Source organism: Xenopus tropicalis, chromosome 1 (assembly GCF_000004195.4).
Source record: "Xenopus tropicalis strain Nigerian chromosome 1, UCB_Xtro_10.0, whole genome shotgun sequence".
In the NCBI taxonomy this organism is placed as follows: Eukaryota; Metazoa; Chordata; class Amphibia; order Anura; family Pipidae; genus Xenopus; species Xenopus tropicalis.
The window spans coordinates 160,921,111-160,945,400 of NC_030677.2; the positions used below are offsets into that span (position 1 = coordinate 160,921,111).

Here is a 24,290-nt window from a genome sequence, read left to right on the forward strand (position 1 = left end):
TGTCACTGTAAGCTAGGTAAAGTATACAGTTCTTTTCCAGTGGCAGAGATGTATTTTTTAATTTGCAGTCTGGAGAAGCTGGCTCTGTTGAATTATGTGTAATGCAAAATTACAATCAATTATTTATCATAGTTAAAATGTTGCTGGAAAGCAGGATTTATTCTATGTTAAATAGTACAATAACAGCATCTGTGCTTGTGGTCTTTTCTCCTTAGTAATATCTTGTTAAATGTGGGTTTGCTGATGACCTTATCATTATATCAAGCTAAAATTATACACAGTAATACACAGCTCCTAATAAAACCATTTAATTGAACAGAATTTTTACTGATATGCTCTTATATTTCAATATGTACAAAAGTATACATGCAATACAAAGGAAATTGTAGAAACAGTAAAAAAATGCATCTACGTATTTATATTTACATTCCCAAACAAAAATAGAGAATTTTCTTTGAAATATATACAACATAAAATATATAACAGATTTAATTAGAATGTATTATTATTCCAGGCCTTTCGGATTCTATTCCATGGTCCACCCAAAACTGATGACACTATAAAGAAGAAAACCAGTATCATTCCCTTTGCAAGGGTCAGATAATGTGGCTCCCCTGAAATAAAAAAAAAAAAAAAACACACATTAGTAATTCCAAGTTCATAAACATGAAAGGCCTGTTTTACAATAAATACATCCTAAACGGTTCCATAAAGCACCTCATAATAATGTAATCTTTAGTTTTACTTAAATTCAGAGGAATCTGTTCAAAAGATGAAAGTAATATATTCATTTAGCAAAAAATTTTATTGTAAAAAATCTGCCTTTCTTCTTTGACTGTGCATTTTATGATTTGCTCTTGTTTTTGAGAACAACAAAAATGGAACAGGTTCAATCGAAAAATTCAGACCATCCCATTAAATACTTTGTATCTTTGTATACCTGGCTAGGGCCTAAGTATTTTGAACATAAGGTGCTGGGTTAGACCCAGAGCAGCACTGTTGTCTTATGTGCAATGCAATCATAGTGCTGCTGTATTCATGTTTTTTTAAGAAAGGAACTGGTCATCTTTCTGAGGGGACATAGCAAGATGACAGAGGGCTGTGTGTGTTTACAGCAGAACATAGAAAAATTTCTTCCACAGGTAGTTTATGGCATGTTTGTGAATTTGATACATAAAGAATCTTCCAGTGTGAGCTGAAAAGGTAACAGTAATAAGCGCACCTGTATAATACTGTGTCATTGGGTATGCAAGCTGTTGCCAGCAAACTTCATTCTTCTCACAGTCATAGTCTGTTGCGTTCAATTGAAACCTTTAAAAACAACGTATTTTAGCAAATGTCACTCAAACGTCCAATCCACAAAACAAACATAATTATAAATGTAAAATATAAACATTTATTGCATATGAATTATAAGGTATACTGTACATCACTAAGCCTTTATATAACCATGAAACTGGGTCATTCGCAGCTGGTGGTGTATAATTCCTTAAAGTATGATAATCTACTCTATAACTGATAAAAATAAATATATGCATACATTAAATTATGTTTACCTAGTAATCATGGCAGGAGGCTGTGCAGGGACACTGATGAACTGAACTGAAGTGCTCACTGGAAGGGACAGTGTGCAGTTGGAGATGCAATCTACAGTCACTGTGGAAAAGCTTAAAAAAAAAAAAAGCCATATTTTACATAAACATTAAAATCAAAAGACATTTACCACAATTCAATGTATTTTCATTTGATTCAGCTAATGGCCACAAAACATAACATAAAACAATTAAAAAATATTCTACAATTAATAAATACTACAGACAAGAAAGCAATTGTATAATGTGACATAAATAAATGAACAAATACAGGCAATTTCACTGTCTTGTGTCTCACTGACCTTATTGGGGTAATAGGGGAATAAGAGGATGCAGCATGTTTATCAGCTCTGTTGTGTTCAGTATCTGTTGTGTAAGCAAGGTCCCCACTTAGGGTAAAGCACATGTGGTGATTAGTAGCTGTGACTTTTTAAAAAGTTGCAGCGACTAATCGTTTAGCGCAGACTTCTATAGTAACTTATGTCAAGAAAGTCGCCACAATTAGTCATCGTGACTTTGAAAGTCACGGTGATTAATCGCCCCATGTGTCTTTGCCCTAAGCCTTTTGTGTTCAATGTAGAAACATATTAAAGGGGTTGTTCACCTTTACAATGACTTTAGTATGATGTAGAGAACATTATTCTGATACAATTTGCAGTTGGTCTTAGTTTTTTTTTTAGTTTTTCAATTATTTCGCTTTTTGTTTAGCAGCTCTCCAGTTTGGAATTTCAGCAGCTTTTCATCTGGTTGCAATGGTTGAATTTAACCTAGCAGCCACGCAGTGATTTGAAAGTGAGACAGAAATATCAATAGAAGAGGGGCCTAAATAAAAAGGAACAATAACAATAAAATTGTAGCCTCACAGAGCAACAGCTTTTTGGCTTCTGGAGTCAGTGACCCCCATTTGAAAGCTGGAAAGAGTCAGAAGATGAAGGCAAATCGTTCAAAAACTATACAGTTTATACAGTTAGTTTGGTTAAACTGTGTTAACTAGAATTCTCCAAGGCAAATTACCTTATTTTGGCTGCAAGAATCTCTTCCTGAAAAATTCCTTCTACTGCGCCAATCACAGCTGTCATGATTTGGATATTCATATTAGCTGGAACATTTAAACAGGTTAAACTTTCAGCACCACAATTTCCAATACATGTTATGTTGGGCTCTTCATCTATGCAGAAACAAACAAAAAAAAACACTTATAAAACATTGCAAGATAAAAATATAATGGGCATTTATAGTTTAAACTGAGTGGGGCAATTAAGTATATTTTGAGCATGCTGCCCAACCGTCTGAACGTGTATGGTACCTATGGCCAGAATATTGCCCTCTCTAAGCATCAACTGTTTGTAACGTGAGTGTTTTTTTTAATTATTAAATTAATTCTGTTGAATCAGACCAGAACTTCAAGGGCCACCTTTTCAAAGGAAGTCTGCTTAGTACATGAAAATATCTATGTTGGGAAAGACTTAAAATCTCTCTCTTTGATGGCTTTAAGAAACTCTGGAAAGTTTTCCCAGTTATGGAGAGGGAGATTTATGGACCTATTTTGCTAAATAACCTTAGTAACTTAATACTATACCCCCTGACTGTCATAATATGACCCAAATGGCTGCTTACTAAAGGCTAAACCTGTGGGTTGAGCCATTAATACCTTCACACATAAAAATAAGTCATACACCACTTATATGTGAGCTTCGGTAGAGTGAATTATTTTCTATGTAAACAGTGTAAATTAGAAATACAACATACACCATAAAAATCATGACAGTATGCCTTTACGTCACAAAAAGTATACAACCTGTATGCACCCACACTGTGCATAACAGAAAAACTGGGTACAAAAAAAGGCTATGAAGCAGAAATTAACTGCTCAACAAAATGTATTGCCATATAAATAAGCCATAAAATTTGCTAGTTTTATTGTATACAGCAGGCTTCTTTAACCCCTATGTCATATTTAAATGTTATGACTCACTGTAATTTAAAGTGTAAAGGACCTTCATGGCAGGAAAACAAAAATGATCAGGAGAAATTTCAGTTGCACCCAATCCAAGCTTCACTTATATCTTTAGATATAATAATTTTTTAGACACTTTCCTTCAACACATTTTGGTGAAATTGCCTTAAGCTGGCCATACACGGGCAGATCCGCTCGCTTGGCGATGTAGCCAAGCGAGCGGATCTTCACCCGATATCCCCACCTACGGGTGGGCGATATCGGGGAGGCATGTAGGCGAATTCGATCGTTTGGCCCTGGGGCCAAACGATCGAATTCTACACGTGCCAATGATGCAGTCGGTTCGGGGACCACATCTACAAGCCCATGCGGTCCCCGATCCGACTGGATTTTTTAACCTGGCCGATCGATATCTGGCCAATTTCAGGCCAGATATCGGTCGGCCAGGCCCCTCGGTTCTGCCCCTACACGGGCCGATAAGCTGCTGAATCGGTCCAAGGGGCCGATGTCGGCAGCTATAATCGGCCCGTGTATGGGGACCTTTATACCCAGTGGTTGGTACAACATATTAGTCATTCATTTTGCAGTTACGTGACAATTGCATAAATTCTTTGTGTTGTGGTGGTCTGCTCATCTGCCTCATGTGCTTAATTAACATAAATAGCTGAAGGGTGCAGAGCTATAACGGATTAAAAGAATTGTGTATTTTCATAATTTCTGTTATACACTGCTGGCACAGCAAGCAAGAGTGGATACATTTCAGATTTTTAACGTTTATCAGAAGCGCACGTCATGATAGTAACAACATGAGTATCAAATTCAGTGGAAAAGCCTCCAAGTTTCTAACAGCTATTTATAAGGTAATGAGTAGCATCAGAGACACTATCTTGTGCAATCAGCAGACCACAACTTCTCAGTGGCTCTTTGTTGCCACTAGAAAGATACAGGAACACAAAGTGAGTTTCAGCTGGTAAAGCTTAAAAATTCACGCAGGAGTTTATTTATCAATATAGCAAGTCTGTGCCTAAACAGTAACACATAGCAACCAATCGAAATTGTTGCTTTTATTGTTCTACCCTGCAGCTGGTAAAAAAAAAAAAAAAAAACCTAACTACTGACTGGTTGTTATGGTGCTATGGGTTCCTGCCCAGGTGCAAATTTGCCTAGTGTTGATAAAGGAGCCCCACTGAGATCAAAATGCTCAAAATTGGTTATCAGTTATATCTTGAAAGCTCACATATTAAGGGTCAGACTAGCCAAAGTTAATTTCAATTAGCATATCCTTATTTTCACCATAGGCCTACATTATAACAAATACCATTTGGCACTATATCTATATCTACACATTTTGGCATGTCATACAGTTCTACTTACAAAATATCTGTACCCATTCACCCAGGTCATTGGTTTTAGAGTTGCCTCTCATTGCTATGAAATCAGCTGGAACCAAGGCTCTTAGATGAGTAATTACTGTGTTTCTGTAGAAAGAGGTAAAAATGAAATGCAGATGAAAGAATAATATATGTCAAGGATTGCACATTGTTAAAAAAGAAATAAAGTGAAAGAAAGTGAAAGGTACAAATTATCATCCCAGTAAAAACAGCATATACAGCATATATCTAACAATAGTTATTCCCAAATCATCAAATCAAAGTCCTTAATCAATTTAGATCTTGAAGTATATCCAAAAGTTTCTTTTAAAATCCATTTAGCAGCAAGCCCAAGTAATTGATTATAGAAATTGTGTGCAAGATCAGAAGTCTAGATGAAGCAATAATAAATATGCCCTGGTGTATTGTTTTCTTCCAATATAATAAAATATCACTGGAAATTACAGTTAAAGCACTGTTTCCTTTATATTGTTGGTCATATTCATTGGAATTCAATTGCTCTATAACTGTTATATATTAAATGAAGAACAAAAGACTGACCTTAGCTGTGTGCAGTTTAATTCATTCAAATTCAGAAGGCACCCAGAAAATGAATTTTGCCCAAACAAAACTGGTGTGGTGGAGGAACATATATTATTGCTAACTGAAAAAGACACATAAAAACAAACAAAAATGCAAAGTTATCTAAACCAGATCAAAACAAGCATGGTTGTCTTGGTCAGCATGATTATCTTTCTTGGTTGCCAGGTTCAGTGTATTTATAAAACCATATATAATATATATTTTTTTTTTTTGTAATCGAACCTGTCGTACTTTAATGAATGTACCCCTAAGTGTCATTTAGACATCTGGTCTTTGAAAACAGTTCTGTGTGTTGCATACTTACCAGGTTTCCAAAGATTAATCTCTGTTCTAATGACTGGTGTTGAGCTTCCATTTGCTGCTATTACAGGCTTGCCTACTTGGTATCCTACATGATAATTTGGTTAAAGTTATTTAAAAGCTCTATTACATAATGTTAGCTGTATATTACAACATAGAACAAAACAGATATGAAGAAAAGCAATGAATAACTAACCACAAACAATCTTCCTGACTACCTGGCCTGTAAAATGATTCTTAAGAAGGATCCTTGTGACTGGCATTATTGATGCACAGCTCTAGCTTTTAGGTGACCAAGTGGCAGACGTGATCCCAGCCTAAGATTTTAACTTGTTAGTCAATCTGAAATGGTGATGTCTAAATGATTCTACAGAGTGTGGCGGCTTTACACCACCACTATAATTAAGTGCTATAACTTCAAACATTTTCTAAATACATATACAAACAAATGATGTTAACCACAAAATGGTGTTAAGAAGCAATGCAATAAAAGCAGTAGCTTTTTATTTTTTTAAACGTATAAAAGAAGAAACATAAGTAAGAAACATATACACATAGGGAAATGTATATTTCACCTGGATTTCCAGAGAGACTGGCTGATGATCTGCTTCCATTAAGAAAAGTTGCAGTGAATCTTTGTGTCAGTTGTGCTCCTGAAAGCAAAAGATGGCATTTTATTATATTATGGTAGGTATTCTAAGTTGAGAAGAAGTTTATCACTGTAAGATGATATTACCTGCAAGACAATAATTTGCAAGTTATACTGCTTTTCCTTAGAAATAAAAGGATAAACATGACTGTCTCATATACTGTCCAGTCAGGAGTATGTGTGGCTAACAGTTTATTATGTGGCAGACACCAAAAGATATTTTGAAAGAATAATTGGTCACTTATAGGGTAACTTTCATTAATGATTAAAAAAGAACTAGTCTGACACAGAATTAGACTAAAAACTGTGCACTTTCTGTTTGCTTACTATACCAGCCAAGAGGTACAGCACCCCAGAGCAGTAAAAATCTGTTTCCCACTGAATACTGTCATTCACAGTACACTTTACTGCTGAGCTGCAAGTTGGAGTGATATCACCCTCCCCCCTCTCCCCCCCAGCAGCCGATCAGCAGAACAATGGGAAGGGAGCGCTCCCAGTAGATATCAGAATATCCCTCAATAGTAAGTCTCCTGGGACTCCTCCATTTACATGGGAGTAAGAGAAACAATAGGTTATCTGAAAGCAGTTCTAATGTGGAAACTCAGAATCAGGCACAATGCACTGAGATGGCTGCCAACACACCAATATTTATTACAGCTAAAAAAAATACATTTGTTGGTTCAAGAATAACATTTTAAATAGTAGAGTCAATTATTTGCTATGTAAACAGTGTAATTTACAAATAAAAAGTACATCATAAAAATCATGACAGGATGCCTTTAAACATGTAAAGGTGGCCATACACGGGCCCATTCTAGCTGCTGATAATGGTCCTTTAGACCTATTCGGCAGCTTATTTGCCCATGTATGGGCACGAACGATGGGCCTGCCCGACTGACATCTGGCCTGAAATCATCCAGATCTCGATCGGCAGGTTTGATTTTTCCATCGGATCGGGGACCGCATCAGCCAAACGACCGAATTAGCGCAATATTGCCCACCCGAAGGTGGGGATATCGGGTGAAGATCCACTTGCTTGGCGACCTCCTTACAGTGTATGGCCACCTTAACTCCATATTTTTCTCATTTCCTAATTGGGATTAGGAAAGAGGCAGTACAGTTCTTAAGTAAGTGAAAGATATCTGCTGGAAGCATTAAACCATGACCCTGAAGTCTTGCAATTTAGTTTTACTTCGCTCTTTAAATATTAAAACAGTAAATAGAACAGCAAAAAGTACTATACTAATAAATGCCATAGGCCGTGGGGAATTCGATTTTATAGAAGCAGAAGAACAGTAAAACATTGGCTTTGCAGAGATATAGCTGGAAACTAGTGGCATGTACTGATAGAACCACTCCCATTCTGAATTTAAACTGAGCATTACAAAAACCTAAAATATACAGAATAGTTGTGCTAATGATTCCATATAAAACATTATTCTGTTAAAGGAAAACTATACCCCAGAACAATGTTGATCTCTATAAATATATATCACATAAAACAGCTGTAAAACCTGCTTCATCTAATTAAATAATTTTCATAAAAATATACTTTACATACATTAAGTAGTATGGAGTGTGACATTGGGTAGTCTCAAAACTCTCTTAAAGGAACAGTAACACTAAAAAAAATATAAAGGATTGGTTCACCTTTAGGTTAACTTTTTCAATTGGTCTTCATTTTTTATTCTTTATAGTTTCTGAATTATTTGCTTTTCTGTTCTGACTCTTTTCAGCATTCAAATGGGGGTCTGATCCCTGCAGCCAAAAAACTATTGCTCTTTAAGGCTAAAGTTTTATTTGACGGTTACTTTTTATTACTTATTTTTCTATTCAGGCCCTGTCTAATTCTTATTTCTGTTTCTCTTTCAAATCACTGCTTGGTTACTAGGTACAATTGGACCCTAGCAACTAGATAGCTGCTGAAATTCCAAATGGAGCACTGCTGAACTAAAAGCTAAATAATTTAAAAAAAAAAAAAAAAAAAATGAAGACCAATTGCAAACTGTCTCAGAATAGCACTCTATACATATATATTAAACCCTTTAAGTAAAAATTAATTCTGCACTAATACTAGCTCTCTCCTGCACAATGTTTGTTATTTTTAAATGCTTTACTGCAAGAACCAGAAGTCAGTTGTTAAGGCTGTATAGAGGATTTTTCATCCTGTCCAACTGATCTATTTCAGCACACAGGTCAGCTATAAATTAAAGGACCACAGAAAACGAGCGCAGTGTTCACTTCTCGCAGCTCTTACAGACATAAATTACACAGCCGCCAACAACTGACTTCCGGTTGGAGTTGGAAGGAGATATTGAGCGCCGCATATTGGATCCTGAACAGTGAATGTCACCTTATTGCCTTTTTTGGTAGACCGGAAGCAGAGCTTTACCACAGTATTTTTAATAATGCATTTAAAATACTAAACTTTGTGCAGGCTAGAGCAAGAATTAGTGCATGGTAGAATGGATTTTTTACTTACATTTTTATAGTGTTACAGTTCCTTTAAAAGATATATTCTTTTTGGGTGAGGAGGAGATTTTACAAGATGTGGCAAGTAAAGTTGCAAATTACAAAAAGAATTTTATCTTTTATTATGTTACTAAAGTACAAGTAATAAAATTACCTTGATTAGTTAAGTTCACTTGGGCCATTAGAACAGTAACATTTATTAATATTAGATAATTGGCCTGCCAATAGAATGTGTAGTCTGCAGACAAAATGACATTTCCACAAGGAATAGGCTGGGGCAGGGCAGGTCCTGTAGTAAAGGAAAAAGTGTATCATTAGCAACAAGAGAAAACTGTTTTTAATTCCATCGTATTAAGCTTAATAGTGTTTCTATTCCATCTATGCTATTAAAAGCTAGACACTATGACACAAGTCAAGTTATATTGCCATGTATTTATTATTAACGAATGTACACCACCAGAATAATTTCTCATTGTTGAGGCCAAGGACAGAATCAAACTTAATACAAACTTTAAGGTCATTGTGAGCTTTGTGCCTAACACAAATATGCCAGGTTCGTAAAAATTAACACAACTGCATGTGCATTTTGCTACAAATTAGACCCAATTGCACAAGTTCATCTAGAGTCATTTACAGTATCTACTGTACAAATGACACCTGCATCCAATTATTTAGGTGCGAGTGTTTTGAGCCTATTGATGCTCGGTGCAAATGGAACGCTGAACACAGGGCTGTTACTTGGCCTGTGTATAACCGTAGGCATCTGCAATTACAGGTATGGGATCCCTTATCCGGAAACCCGTTATCCAGAAAGCTCCGAATTACGGAAAGCCTGTCTCCCATAGACTCCATTTTAATCAAATAATTCAGAATTTTAAAACTGATTTCCTTTTTCTCTGTAGTAGTAAAACAGTACATTGCAACTGATCCCAACTAAGATATAAATAATCCTTATTGGATGCAAAACAATCCTATTGGGTTTAATTAATTTTTTTTTTTTGACTCAAAGTTTATTGAGTGTTTGAGCAAAGTTACATCTTGCACAGAAAGTAGTAAACATTTTTAGATATATAACAGTAAAAAATTACAAAACATATCTTTAGTCATGTACATTTATGGAAGGTTTTAGTTCGCTTATTTCAATATAATCTAGATAGTGTTACATTGTGTTGGGTTGGAGGCAAATATATCTTAGAATTGAGTAGGCTTTCATGTGTTTGATATCGTTGTGGATTGGGCATTGCGCCAGGGATCCCAAATTAAGGCTTGTTTGTTTTTGCATTCCGGTGTGGCATCTATCATTTTTTCCATTGTTTCTCTGTAGTTGACTTGTTGGATTAGGTGTTGAAGGTTCGGGGTGGCCGGTTGTTTCCAGAGTTTTGCGATGAGAGAGAGTGCTGTATTGAAAATGTGAAATAAAAGTTTTTTGTTTGGAGCTGATATGTCCGGTGGGTATAATTGTAGCAAAGCTATTTGAGGTTGTAGAGGTAGATTCCATCCCAATTTTTGTTTGATGAGGTTAAAGACCTCTATCCAGAAGGGCTTTACTGCTGGACATTGCCAGCACATGTGCAGAAGTGTTCCTTGTTGGCCGCATTGTCTCCAGCATAGAGTGGGATATTGTGGGTTGATTTGGCTTATTCTTTTAGGTGTCAAGTACCATCTGTGTGTTATTTTTGTGTGCACTTCTATATGGTTTGTGCAGTTGGTTGCTCCTTTGTATGCTGCTAATATTTCCTGCCATTGTTCCGTGGTGATATGAAGTTGCAGTTCGTTCTCCCATTTTTGCATGTATGGGAATTTGTGTCCTTCTGGTAGTTGCATTTGTTGCTTGTAACATTCTGATAGAGTAGCTTTTCCGTTCCATTCTTTATTGCATAAATGTTCCATCATTGATTTCTGTTTGCAGGTTTTGTATTCCTTAGAGGTGGTCTTGAGAAAATGTAGCAGCTGTAGATAAGTGTATCTTTGGTTTTGTGATAGGTTGTATTTTTCCATTAAGTCCTCAAATTTTTGTAAGGTAGTTATAGAGTAAAGGTGGCGTATTGTGGTTATTCCTTTTGTAATCCATTCTTGGAGGTTTATGTTTGGTATCACGTATTTTAATGCTGCAAGTGGCATTGTTGTTGCCGGAAATGCGTTAAAATTATATTTGTTTGCCAGTTTGTCCCATATTTTTATTGAAAGTTTTGTTGTAGGCAGCAGGTTTGGCATAGCCGGCCTAAATTGTTTAGGGAGCCAAAAGAGTTGAATTAAGTTTCCATCTGGTGCAAGACTTGTTTCATGGTCCACCCATTTTTTATTTCCTGGAGGAGAATGCAGTCTTATTACAGTTTCTAACAGTGATGCCAAGTAGTATGCCTTAACATTTGGGATCCCTAGGCCTCCAAGTTTTCTAGAGAATTGAGAGCAGGCAAAGGCTATTCTTGGAGGTTTGTGTTGCCATACATATTTGTTAACAGTACGTTGCAGAGCTTCTAGGTATTGGGTAGGAAGTGCTATATGAAGTGTTCTAAACAGATATAAAATCTTAGGAAGGATGTTCATTTTGATCGATATAATTCTGCCTAACCAAGATATAGGTGCCCCCTTCCATCTAGTACATTCAGTTTCTACCATTTTCAACAGTGGTTGATAGTTTAATCTGTATATAGTCTCTGGATCTTTGGGGAGTTTTACACCTAGATAAGTGATATATGATTCTTTCCACTCAAATTTAAAGTTTTCTCTAAGTTGCTGTAGGATGTTTTCTGGGATGTTTATGGGGAGTGCTTGTGTTTTAGTATCGTTGATTTTGTACCATGAAATTTGCTGGAATTCGCGTAGCGTACAAAGGAGATTGGGGAGAGTTATTGTTGGGTTGGTAAGTGTTAATATTATGTCATCTGCAAAAAGTCCAATCTTGTGTTGTTCTGAGAGGGTGTTTAGGCCTTTAATGTCGGGGTTGTTCCTTATCTTTTGGGCTAGTGGTTCTACCATCATTGCAAAAATTAGGGGTGAGAGTGGGCATCCCTGCCTTGTACCGTTAGTGAGTGAGAAGGCGTCCGATAGGGTCCCTGATGTTTGCACTCTTGCTGTCGGTTGGGAGTATAGAGGTGTTATTGCTCTAAGGAATTTGTCTCCTATTCTAAAATGTTTCAATGTTTCTTGCATATATGTCCAGTTTACCCTATCGAACGCCTTTTCTGCATCCAGTGATAACAATAGTGTTGGTGTTTTAGTTTGTTTTATGGTGTGGAGTAAGTTGTGGAATTTGCGAGTGTTATCTGACCCTTGTCTTTGTAGTACGAAGCCTACCTGATCTGTGTTCAGTAGAAATGGTAATACTTTGTTTAGTCTATCGGCTAATAATTTTGAGTATATTTTGAGGTCGGTATTTAAGAGTGTTATTGGACGAAAGTTTGCACAATTGTCAGTTGATTTTCCGGGTTTAGGGATGGTGACTATATTTGCTTGGAGGTATTCCGGGTTGACTACCCCAGTGTCCATGATATTTTGAAAGAGTGTAAGCATATGTGGATATAACTGTTTTGCAAATATCTTGTAGTAATTATTAGTGAATCCATCTGGGCCTGGGGCTTTTCCTTTCTTTAATTTTTTGATGACTATTTTTATTTCTTCTTCAGTTATTGGTTGCTGTAGTAGTTCTAGCTGTGTTTGAGATGGGTGGGGGAGTTGTATTTCTTTCAGATAATCTTTAATGTGATCAACTGTTGGTTTAGGGGTGTCGTTATTTGTGGCTAGATTATATAGTGTGGTGTAATATTTGGCAAATTCGTTTGCTATTTGTTTGGGGTCTATTACTTTCCCTTGGGGTGTGGATATATATTGTACTCTTGTTTGTGCTTGGGTTTAATTAATTTTTTATTGATTTTTTAGTAGACTTAAGGTATGGAGATCCAAATTACGGAAAGACCCCTTATCCGGAATACCCTTAGTCCCGAGCATTCTGGATAATGGGTCCTATACCTGTACAAACAGACACACAGAGTGGATTTCGGACACGCATGTTCTGCACCTAAATCTGCTCCATAAGTCAACATAAAGCCCAGCCCAGTGCCTGAGAATCTAGACACCAGAGCGACTAAAGCTGGACACACGTGGCGATTTTCGATCTTTCGTGCGACCACCAGTCGCACAAAAGGTCGTTCCAATCCTCCACTGATGTTCAGGGCTGAATCATCAGATATGGAGGTAGAAACAATAGGATTTCTACCTCCTTCTGCCGATTGAGCCCCGAAGGTAGATTTTGCTCAGGTGCCTTCCAGGCGCCCGATCAAAATCTTTTAACCCGCCGAACAGCTCGCCGAGATGCCATACACGCACGAATATCGTACGAAACGAGGTTTCGTACAATATTATCAGTACGTGTATGGCCAGCTTAAGGAGAGTAGTAGGGCTTTTTCTTGAAAATAGCTTTACGGTTGCTTTCACCTGATCATTAATGAGCTGTAATGGAATGTAGAGCCAAATTAAGAGGCTCTTTGAAATATTTGTGTAAAAAAGGCTTTGTATAAAACTTTCAGAAAAATTAGAAAAAAAATTAAATATGCTACAAATGAAGCTATATTTCGTACCTATTAAATTATTTAATACTATACCTGTGTATGTAAGATACTGGTCCAAGCTAATGTTTTGATCTTGCGCATTGGTAAATACAATACCTAAATGGTAAGAAAAAACCATCACAATAGTTTAGTACCAAAAATATTAACAATTTTTTTAGCACTAGATGAACCAGATTGTCTCACCTCCAATGGCTGACTGATTTAAATCAGGGTTCAAAATACTTGAACATGTAGACAGAGTAGTAACACACGTAGCATTGAAATCCTGCAGGTAAGCCACAGGTGCATTATTCTCACACCCCCCAATGGTTGATTGCTGGAACAACAAAAAGAACACTAAGCAAGGCTTCAAATGAATTCTAAGACAACAGTTAAATAAAATCATACATTGGGTGAATTGAAGAAGAGAAAAGAGATTTGTTTCAAATACTATTGCCCTGCACTGATAAAACTGGTGTGTTTGCATAAGAACTAAAGTTTATATAAACTAAGCTGCTGCTTAGCCATGGGGGCAGCCAGTGTAGCTGGAAAAGGGGAGAAAGGGCACAGGTTACATAGCAAATAACAAATAAGCCCTGTAAAACTCCATGGTATTTTACAGAGCTTTCCATTATCTGCTATGTAACCTAAGCCTAAGCCATATTTTCATTTGAATAGCCCCATGGCCATACAGCAGACTTGCTTATATAAACTACAGTAGAGTTTCTGAACACAAAACTTTTACCACTGCAGGGCAAGAGTACATAATATTTTAATTACTTTGATAGACTTTGTGTTACTGTTCCTTTATGACAAGTAAGCTACAAAGAATAAAAATACAAACGATGGTGTAATATATAAGAAGCTGGGTATCGTAAAAATTAAAAAAAATGTGCATAGAAAATATATTGGATTGATATAAAGGGTCTGTGGTATACACCGAGACCTCATTCTTTTCATAGTAGCACTCTTTTAGATTTCTTTTCTACTGCCAGAAAACAGAATATAAGCAAGGGTGGGGTTATAAAGAGTACAACATGAAAGTCCGTTTATATTGTTTAAACGAAATGATTTAAAAGTATCTCCATGGCAGTAAGTTAAGAGTACAAGGAGGGACATGAAATCATTTTACTTATATACATGTATGTAATAGTTGCTAGTCAAAATATAATGTAGTGTATTGAACAAAGTACTACATTCACTGTAATGAGAATTATCCAGCTGAAGTATACATGGCAACCCCTAGTTTAAATGATAACTGGAGGTAAACACAGAAGGAACAATGTGTAAGTATTATACATTTTTGTTTATATTATTTACTCTCTATTTAATCAGTCAATAAACTAGAGATTGACCTCACTTATAAAAAGGGTGTATTCTTCTTTAGCCTTGGTTCATGATCAAAAATCTGAATATCGTACCTGTGGGATTGTGAAATACTGATTATTTCCAGTGGGGTTCATTATAGCATCTCCTTGTTTATAAAAGCCAGATATTGCTGATGGAACTGATGGGGAAACCAGACTGAAAGACACAGACTGGATAGAGGGCCTGTAAGACCAACAAATAAATGAAAGCACACAACTCAATTTCAAAACAAATTAACAAAAAAGCACTGGATGAACTTACCCCTCCAACTATTCATCACTAGAAAAGACTAGTCAACGCACAATGAATTAATTGAATTCTATATATCAGACAGATCCCACTGGCTAAGATCTTAATTAGCAAAAGATACAATGTAAAATATATGAGCACTGCTACTTCACACTGAAGAGGCTGAGGTGCAGCTAAGCTTCATGTCTGTCAAGTGGCAGTTAAAAGGAGGTGATACGGCAGAGAAAGACTGGCTATGTGAGAAACAAGCAGGAGATGGTGACAGGGTCCATTACGAAGGTGGGAGTGTCCATGGACAAAAAAGCATAAGCCAGTAGGCAGGCCGGGGCAAACATAGTAAGTGAAAAATCTGAGCAGTACCAAGGGAAAAACAAAAGCTAAAAGGGGCTTTTCTACCTACAAATACTTTTTTTCCAGTTCAGGTGGTTTCAGACAGTACACCAAAAATAAGACTTTTTCCAATTTCTTTTTATTTTTGAGCATTTTTTAATACTAAAGTTTAAACTTAAATGTTCCATTCTCTGGTGTTTCTGACTAGCAGCTTAGTAAGCCAGGTGCAGACTGGTAAAATGTAATGCATTATATATATATATATATATATATATATTTCTAAGCAGAATCTTTGGAATGTTTACAAATATTGTATTAATAACAATAGGCAACTTAATAAAATGCAGGGATTATACTTAGCATGACCAAAGATAAGAAATGTATCAAGAAATGTATTAAATTATAACAGTTTAAAAAGTTATTGGCACCCATGTTTTTAAAACAGTTAAAAAATAGTGCTACAACTGCTAATGTACAATGCTAAGAAAAAAACATGCTTAAATGGAACAGAGCCACTGCACCTACATTAGAGGAATGGTAGGACGCTATTAATAAGGCCCTGCCGTACTACAAAGCCACCTACTTTTCCAGAGGTTGTACGGACAAATTCATAAATATATGTTTATTGTGGATTCTCAATCCAGACACCAAAAGCCCTCCTGCTCTATAACGTGCACCTGATTCACTGATATAATGACAGTTGTGTAGTTCTACCATACATCATATCTCCCCTCCATCCCTTCTTCTATTTTCCTCTTTTTACTTTATTCTTTGCTCTTACTTGTCTACTGTTTCGTTAAATTTAAGAAATCAATATATAAATATTTTAAAAAATAAACCTTATTTCTAATAAAATCAACTGAAAGTACATTTTAAACTTAAACAAGCTCTTTGGGCAAATAACGAGCTACATCACACATGCCAGCAGAGAGAAGCAGAGTACCAGGGGCTAGAGCAGGAGGCAAACCAAGCAGCAGGCCAGGTCATACACAGTAGCAGAGACAATTACAGTACTAAGGACTTGAGCAGGAGGCAAACTTGGAACAAGCCAAGGTTTGATAACTAAATTACTGGTACACCCTAAAGGTGGCATACACGTACCAATTACAAAACAAAGTTTTGTGTGATAATATCAGTGTGTGTATGAGCTTTACTCCCTAGTCTAAAATTACTGGAATGACCTAGCTCTACAGTAGCTGTAACTGACAGGCTGAGAAGGTACAGTAAAGTTGGCAAAATAGTCAGGTTTAGGAACTTCAAGTAAAAACTAGAAAGGGAAGTTTGAGAACAAACTTCATGTTGGGTTGAAAAACATGAAGTCACTGAATGGGCTCTGCCCACTTTCTCTGACCATGGACCACAGTTATACAGTAAAAGCCACTGTGCAAAGTTTGGGGACCCTGGTTTTAATAGTGTCTGAATGGCAGCAACTTAAATTTCCCCACTGAAAGTCAACGACATCTGATTGGCGGTTGGTGGCTCCACTCCCTTTTTCTAACCTGCAGTTACCCAGTGACTAACTCTGCGAAGTTTAGGGACCCTAGGATTAATAGTTAAAGAACGGCAGCAATTACACCAATAAAAGTCAATAGGTGAATTGTGATTGGTGGTTCCGCCCCCTTTTTCTAACCTTGAGTGGAAGTCACCCAGTGACAAACAGTGGGCACCCTGGCATAAATAGTGTGAGAATGACAGCATTTTAAATTTAAACCAATAAAATTTAATGGATGAAATCTGATTGGCTGTTAGTGGCCCAACCTACTTTTCCTATTTTTGAACTGCAGTCCCCCAGTGACCAACTTTGCAAATTTTGGGGACTCAGGCATTCATTGTGAGGCTGACAGCATTTTACACTTCACCATCGAAAGTAAATAGGTGAAATGTTATTGGCTGTTGGTGGCTCCGCCCACTTTTTTCTAACTTTGAATGGAAAATACCCAGTGACTAACTCTGGAAACTTTAACAACCCTGGAATTAATATTTAAATAATGGCATCAGTTTAAATATAAACCAAGGAAATCTAATGGGTGGAAATGGATTGGCTGTTGGTGGCTCCTCCCACTTGTTTGGGAACCCTGACATAAATAGTGTGAGCAAAGCAACATTTTAAATATAAACCAAAAAAATTCAATAGGTAAAGTCTGATTGGCTGTTGGTGGCTCCACCCACTTTTTAAAACCTAAAAATGCAGTTCCCTAGTGACCCTGGTGTTAATACTGTGAGAATGGCAGCAGGTTGAATTTCCCATTGAAAATCAATAGGTAAAATCTGATTGGCTGTTGTTGCCTGCACCCACTTTTTCTAACTCTGAACTGCAGTTACCAGGTGACTAGCTTGGAGGTTTGGAGACCTTAGTATTAATATTAAAAGAATGGCCGCAGTTTAAATTTAAACATATTAAGTCTATAGGTGAAATCTAATTGGTTGTTGTTGGCCCCACCCACTTTTCTAAACTTGGAACATAGTCACCTAGTGACAAACTGTGCAAAGTTTGGGGACCCTGACATTAAACATGTGAGAATGGCAGCAGTTAAAATTTTCCCACTGAAAACAATGAAAGAAATGTGATTGGCTTTTAGCGGCCCCGCCCACTTTTTCTAACCTTGGGTACAAAGTCACGCAGTGACTGACTATGCAAAGTTTGTGAACTCTGGCGTCAAACCAATAAAATTCAAAAGGTGAAATCTGATTGGCTGTTGGTGGCCCCGCCCACTTTTTCAAAACCAATACTGTAGTCCTCTAGTGACCAACTGTGAAAAGTTTGGGGACCCTGGCGTTAATACTGTGAGAATGGCAGCAGGTTGAATTTCCCCATTTAGAGTCAATAGGAAAAATCTGATTGGCTGTTGGTGGCTCCACCCACTTACAATAATACAAAAAACCTTAAATGCGTAGTCACCCAGTGTCTGACTATGCAAAGTTTGGGAAGCCTGGCAACAAACCAATAAAAATCAATAGGTGAAATCTGATTGATTGTTGGTGGCTCCGCCCACTTTTCAAAACTAAAATTGCAGTCCCCTAGTGACCAACTGTGAAAAGTTTGGGGACCCTGGTGTTAATTCTGTGAGAATGGCAGCAGGTTGAATTTCCCCATTGAAAGTCAATAGGTAAACTCTGATTGGCTGTTGGTGGCTCCGCCCACTTTTTCTTACCTTTAATGCGTAGTCACCCAGTGACTGACTGTGCAAAGTTTGGAAAATCTAGCATCAAACCAATAAAAATCAATAGGTGAAATCTAATTGGTTGTTGTTGGCCCCACCCACTTTTCTAAACTTGGAACATAGCCACCTAGTGACAAACTGTGCAAAGTTTGGGGACCCTGACATTAAACATGTGAGAATGACAGCAGGTTGAATTTCCCCATTTAGAGTCAATAGGTAAAATCTGATTGGCTGTTGGTGGCTCCACCCACTTACAAAAATACAAAAAACCTTAAATGCGTAGTCACCCAGTGTCTAAATATGCAAAGTTTGGAAAGCCTGGCAACAAACCAATAAAAATCAATAGGTGAAATCTGATTGGTTGTTGGTGGCTCCGCCCACTTTTCAAAACTAAAATTGCAGTCCCCTAGTGACCAACTGTGAAAAGTTTGGGGACCCTGGTGTTAATTCTGTGAGAATGGCAGCAGATTGAATTTCCCCATTGAAAGTCAATAGGTGAACTCTGATTGGCTGTTAGTGGCTCCGCCCACTTTTTCTTACCTTGAACCACAGTTACCTGGTACCTAACTCTGCAAAGTTTGGGACCCCGGGGTTATTACTGTGAGACTGGCAGCAGGTTGGATTTCTGCCAAGTCAATAGGTAAAATCTGATTGGCTGTTCACAGCTCCGCCCACTTTTGGGCATCCAACAATCATCATATTTTCATTCAGGCTGACCCCATGACTGTGTGATTCAAGTTTGGGGAGTGTGGCCTCAAAGCTGTAAGATTGGCAGCAGTTTCAATTTCCCCATTAAAGTCAATGATTAAAATTTGATTGGCTGTTGTTGGCCCCTCCCACTTTGAGGTCATCCAACAAATGTTGCTGCTTCATTCGGGGTGACCCCATGATTATGTTATTCAAGTTTGGGGGGTGTAGCTTCAAAGCTGTAAGTGTGGCAGCAGTTTGAAAATCTTCCCTGTCAAAGTCAATGGGAAAATTGGGGGGTTCGGAGTGGCGCCACAAAAAGACGGGGGGGCGCAATCGCTTAGAAAAGCACAAGCAACCTGCTCCGCTATAGGGTGAGGAAGTGTGGGGAGTTTGGGTGTTGTACCCCTAAAACTGTAGGAGGAGTAGCGTTTAGAAAATGGGGGGCTCTTGAATTTCAAGAGTAGTTTTTCAGGGTTAGTGGCACTTTAAAGTTTTGAATAAAAGCTGTTCATCATTTCCAAAATACATTTGTTACACTTACGCTATTGACCCTTGGTAGAAATAGCCCAGAAACGGAGAATTGTTAAGAGAGGACTGGACACACAGAAATGGATACCAGTCAGGCGATCTGTTGATTGTCTGGACACTGCAAAGCTGATCAAAAGGTGGAGTAACATTTCCCCCAAAAATACCAGTATAACAGAATCCATTAAACAGCCCAGTCATGTTGGAGTTGCAGTCCTTGAAAAGAATAATAGTACATTCTGATTACAACCTGCTGCACATGGTAATTATTAAGAACCTTCTATCCAAACACAATTAGCAGGCACAAGAAGCAGCCAAGATTTACATTTTAAAACAGTTGTACTAAATAAAAACCACGATAATCAGATCTCTAATTGTTTACATTTTATAATTCCTTCTGTATCAAAAATTTCCTTTAAGATTTATCCATCCCTTTACTTCTAATCATGCTGAGAAGTACTATACAGAAAAGTAAGAGAGAACTAAGAGAGTACGAAAATTGTAGACAACCTAATGCCAGCTTTAGACTTGTGTTTCCATATGACAACAAAAAACTGCAAAATATGTTACCGTATCACAACAACAGCGAACATCACAAACCCCGGCTGTTAGATTGCAAGGACAGGGTCCAAGTGGCTGGTAGGCCTGGACTGGTATTAATGTTGCATTGCCTGAAAAGATAAAGGAGGTAATCCTTATAAAAACTGAGTCTGAAAAAACACAAGGCATGTTTCATCAAATTTGACATTTTGCACTTTGGTAAATAGACCCCATAATGAGATGGATCCCTCTTAATGTTTTGCTCTCCTTTATCAGTTTTGTTTCCCTCCTGAGTGCCAGGTTAGGGTCAGACCAAAGACATGCTAAAGGAATGTCAGCAAAATTATAACTTATAGCCCCCTGTTGCACAAGTGAGTTTGGAACTCTGATTCTTGAGAATCTGTATAATTTCCTTCTTTTGGAAATGTCTATTTGGTTTGTGGGTATATCTTGTGGACCACCACCTAAAAGAAAGAAATCTTGAAGGCAATGGAACACAAGGCAGTTTGGTCATTACTAAAGTTGTGATTTGGTCTGGTATTGCCCAGAAACGTTTAGGTCCATGTGATACATGACTCAAGTTTCCCATACAACAGAAAAGACTTTACATTTAATGATTGTGTTTGTACATCAGCAAACTAACATGACTAAACACACTAGGGGGCACATTTACTAATCCACGAAGGTCCGAAAAGCGTCCGAATGCGTTTTTTTTGTAATGATCGGTACTTTGCGACTTTTTCGCGAATTGTCGCGACTTTTTCGAGCTCTCAATACGAAAGTTGCGATAATTCGCGAAAGTCGTAATGGCTATGAAAAAGTCGCGACAATTCACGAAAGTTATAATGGCAATGAAAAAGTCGCGACAATTCTCCAAAGGCATAATGGCAATGAAAAAGTCGCAACAATTCTCCAAAGGCATAATGGCAATGAAAAAGTCGCAACAATTCTCCAAAGGCATAATGGCAATGAAAAAGTCGCTACAATTCTCCAAAGGCATAATGGCAATGAAAAAGTCGCTACAATTCTCCAAAGGCATAATGGCAATGAAAAAGTCGCTACAATTCTCCAAAGGCATAATGGCAATGAAAAAGTCGCTACAATTCTCCAAAGGCATAATGGCAATGGAAAAGTCGCGACAATTCACGAAATTTGCTATGGCTATGAAAAAGTTGCGACAATTCGCGCAAGTCGTACCGGTTACGAAAAAGTTGCGACAATTTACGGGAAAGTCGTAAAGGCGCCGAAAAAATCGCAAAAATACGAAAAAGTCGCAAAATGTTCGTTTTCCAATCGGAATTTTTCCAATTCGGATTCGAATTCGTGTCTTAGTAAATCAGCCCCTAGGTGTCACTGCCCTAAATGTAGCTTGCACAACCTAATTTTCCCCATCAGGCATAAGCATCAAGTTAGGATCTCTGCATAAGCACATTTCTTACTAACACATACAGAGTATACTGATGCTTTACAAGATATCAAGAAAGAATCAATTGCTTACCAGAAATGGTCCCAGAGAAAGTTGTATTACTATAGATTTCTGCTTCAACAAGCAATGTGGCAATAGAAGTATTATTCACACAAGCAGAAATTTGAAGAGTCTGCACAAAGCAAGGCACATCGGTGCAGCAATTAGTCACATTCTGGGTGCAAGGTGTCTGATTCAAACTGAGGGTGAACACATAGGCATTCTGTAATCAAAGTTAAACATTTACAGATTACTACATGTGGTAATTTATATCTTATTTGCCCTAGATTTCTGTTTATCTACCTTTCAATGCTGCTAAGACACTGAGTTTTCTTTTCTTTTGTTTTTTTTTAACCTTTTTTGGTACCACTACAGAAGTGCCCTGGACCAGAGCATTTTTCTGCAAACAAGAGAACCGGCCTGGTGTGGTGGCTAACATTTGGTACGCCCTGGAGCAGGGGTCCTCAAACTACGGCCCACGGGCCGGATAGAGCCCCCCAAAGGTCATTTACCCAGCCCCTGCGGGTCATCAGCACTGGCCAGTGAGACACGGTTACCAGACGCGCTGGGGCCAAGGATCACGCTGAGGCAGACAGGTAGTAGCCAGGGGTGAGGAAGGATGCAGTGGGGGAGGGCCATAGTTTGTGCACTAACTATAGTCTGGCCCCCCGGTGAACTGTCTCTTTAAATGGGATTGTAGTGACCCACCATTAACTGAATGGAGACTGATTTTTGGGTCCTAAACCACAGGTTCTGCTGGTCAGATATATATCTGCATGATCATTCCCAGGAAAGTCCTAGATTTTTAAACAGGATGATGTACTATTATACCCAGAAATCAAATTTGTAACTGCTATAGTAACTTAAAAAGATTGCTTAAACCATAATAAAATGTCTTCCCATTATAAAACCATTTCCAGCAAAAAATATGGATAAAAAAATGGATATATGGATATAAATTAGCTTCTAATAGCAATACATTCACAGCACTTCAAGGGACCACAAACATGTTATTAGAAAGAGAGTTTCAGTACAATAACATAAAAAAAAATAAAAGATATACAATTATAATAAATATTTACTGGAAACATATTAAAAACGTTATTCTTTCTGATAAAGTTTTAGAAATGCTTACCACATTTTGCAAAGGAACCAGAGATGTTACCCAGGTCTCTGTGCTGTTTTGTCCATCACAACGTGGAGCTGGTATTACATCTAAGATGAAAACAGCATACAAAATGAACAGGGGTCTTGCTGCAACTCACAAAACAGCAAAATAATATGCATTATGGTGTTGCAGGGCCGTGTTTCTTTTTTCCCCCAGGGCACAGCTATATTTTCTCTGGCCTAGGAAACATATCAATTGGGTTCACTGGGGGTGAAAACAAATTGACAATATTGGGGCCCAATAGAGAAGTACCCTGAACTACTTATGGCTGACCTATGTTCTGTGGGGAATAATAAAAAATATTGTTATAATGATTTCCAGAAAATAGAGTACCTGTATTATTAATCACAGTTATAGACACACCAATAGGTGAAGGATTTGCCACATTTGTAAGAAACGATGTTGCACTATGTCCACGTAAGATGATTCTGGAAGGGTAAAAAGCTATAAAAAGAGGGAGAAACATTTAAAATCAAAGTAATGTTTTATTCACACATATAACCTTTTTCATTCGTGCCACAAGTAACTAGTGGCACATATAGATCACCGTTTGTTTCACCATTCCCGAGGGCTGCTGAGACTTTCTTTCTTTCTGCTTATACAAGAATGTCATATTTTTATTTCTAAGCACTGAAACTCAAAATATGATTATTCTTAGCAGAGTGATTTCACATGATGTTAATGGGCCTTAAAGAAAATGTATTTTAGGGCCCCCAAAAATCTTCAGTATGGGTAGTTATTTTTACAAAATTGTCATGAAATGGCTCAGTAATGACACTGTGAAGTCCCCTGACAATCATTCACATCATAAAACCAAAGCGTTCCAAGAACTGATCTCAAGAGTCCAAGTCCGTGGCACTATTGGGCAAGTATTTGGCAAATGGTAAAAAAAAATAAAAATCTAAATAATTTTACAAGCCACTTTTGACTTCAAATTTCCCACTGTCACAGCAGCTGGAATCTCCCTTGCCTATGCAATAAACCCATCACCATCTTACTTTGCGCCAATGTCGTTGTCATCACGGCAGCACATATTAGAAAGAACAGACAAGGGGCCCGCGGGTTCGACATTATCCACTGAATGCTTCAACAATAGCGCCCGAACGCGTTGCTAGGACGCCATGTCCAAACTCACGTAGAGTACAGTAACTATGACAAGCCTGGCCAATGCGCCGCCAGCACACAGTCACGTGTATGTAAACCTTTATTGCGCGACGGCTGTTTTGATGAATGCTGGGAATTGTAGTCACAAAAGGCACAATCATTTTCTGTGTAGAACAGTGAATTTGATTGGGTATTTAGTT

General features: G+C 37.6%; 1 protein-coding gene across 1 annotated transcript; it reads right to left on the reverse strand.

The window, feature by feature from the left end:
* Positions 1-292: 292 nt before the first annotated feature.
* On the reverse strand, positions 293-24,082 carry tctn2 (tectonic family member 2). The gene is made up of 18 exons (NM_001045666.1): positions 23,985-24,082; positions 23,320-23,430; positions 22,954-23,033; positions 21,852-22,041; positions 20,384-20,484; positions 19,830-20,029; positions 14,912-15,041; positions 13,695-13,827; positions 13,545-13,607; positions 9,098-9,232; positions 6,398-6,475; positions 5,827-5,910; positions 5,481-5,583; positions 4,924-5,027; positions 2,607-2,760; positions 1,557-1,667; positions 1,223-1,311; positions 293-614 (listed from the first exon to the last, which is right to left on the reverse strand). Exons 1-18 carry the CDS (start codon positions 24,055-24,057, stop codon positions 493-495), a joined length of 2,061 nt encoding a protein of 686 aa, NP_001039131.1. The 5' UTR covers positions 24,058-24,082; the 3' UTR covers positions 293-492.
* Positions 24,083-24,290: the final 208 nt, after the last annotated feature.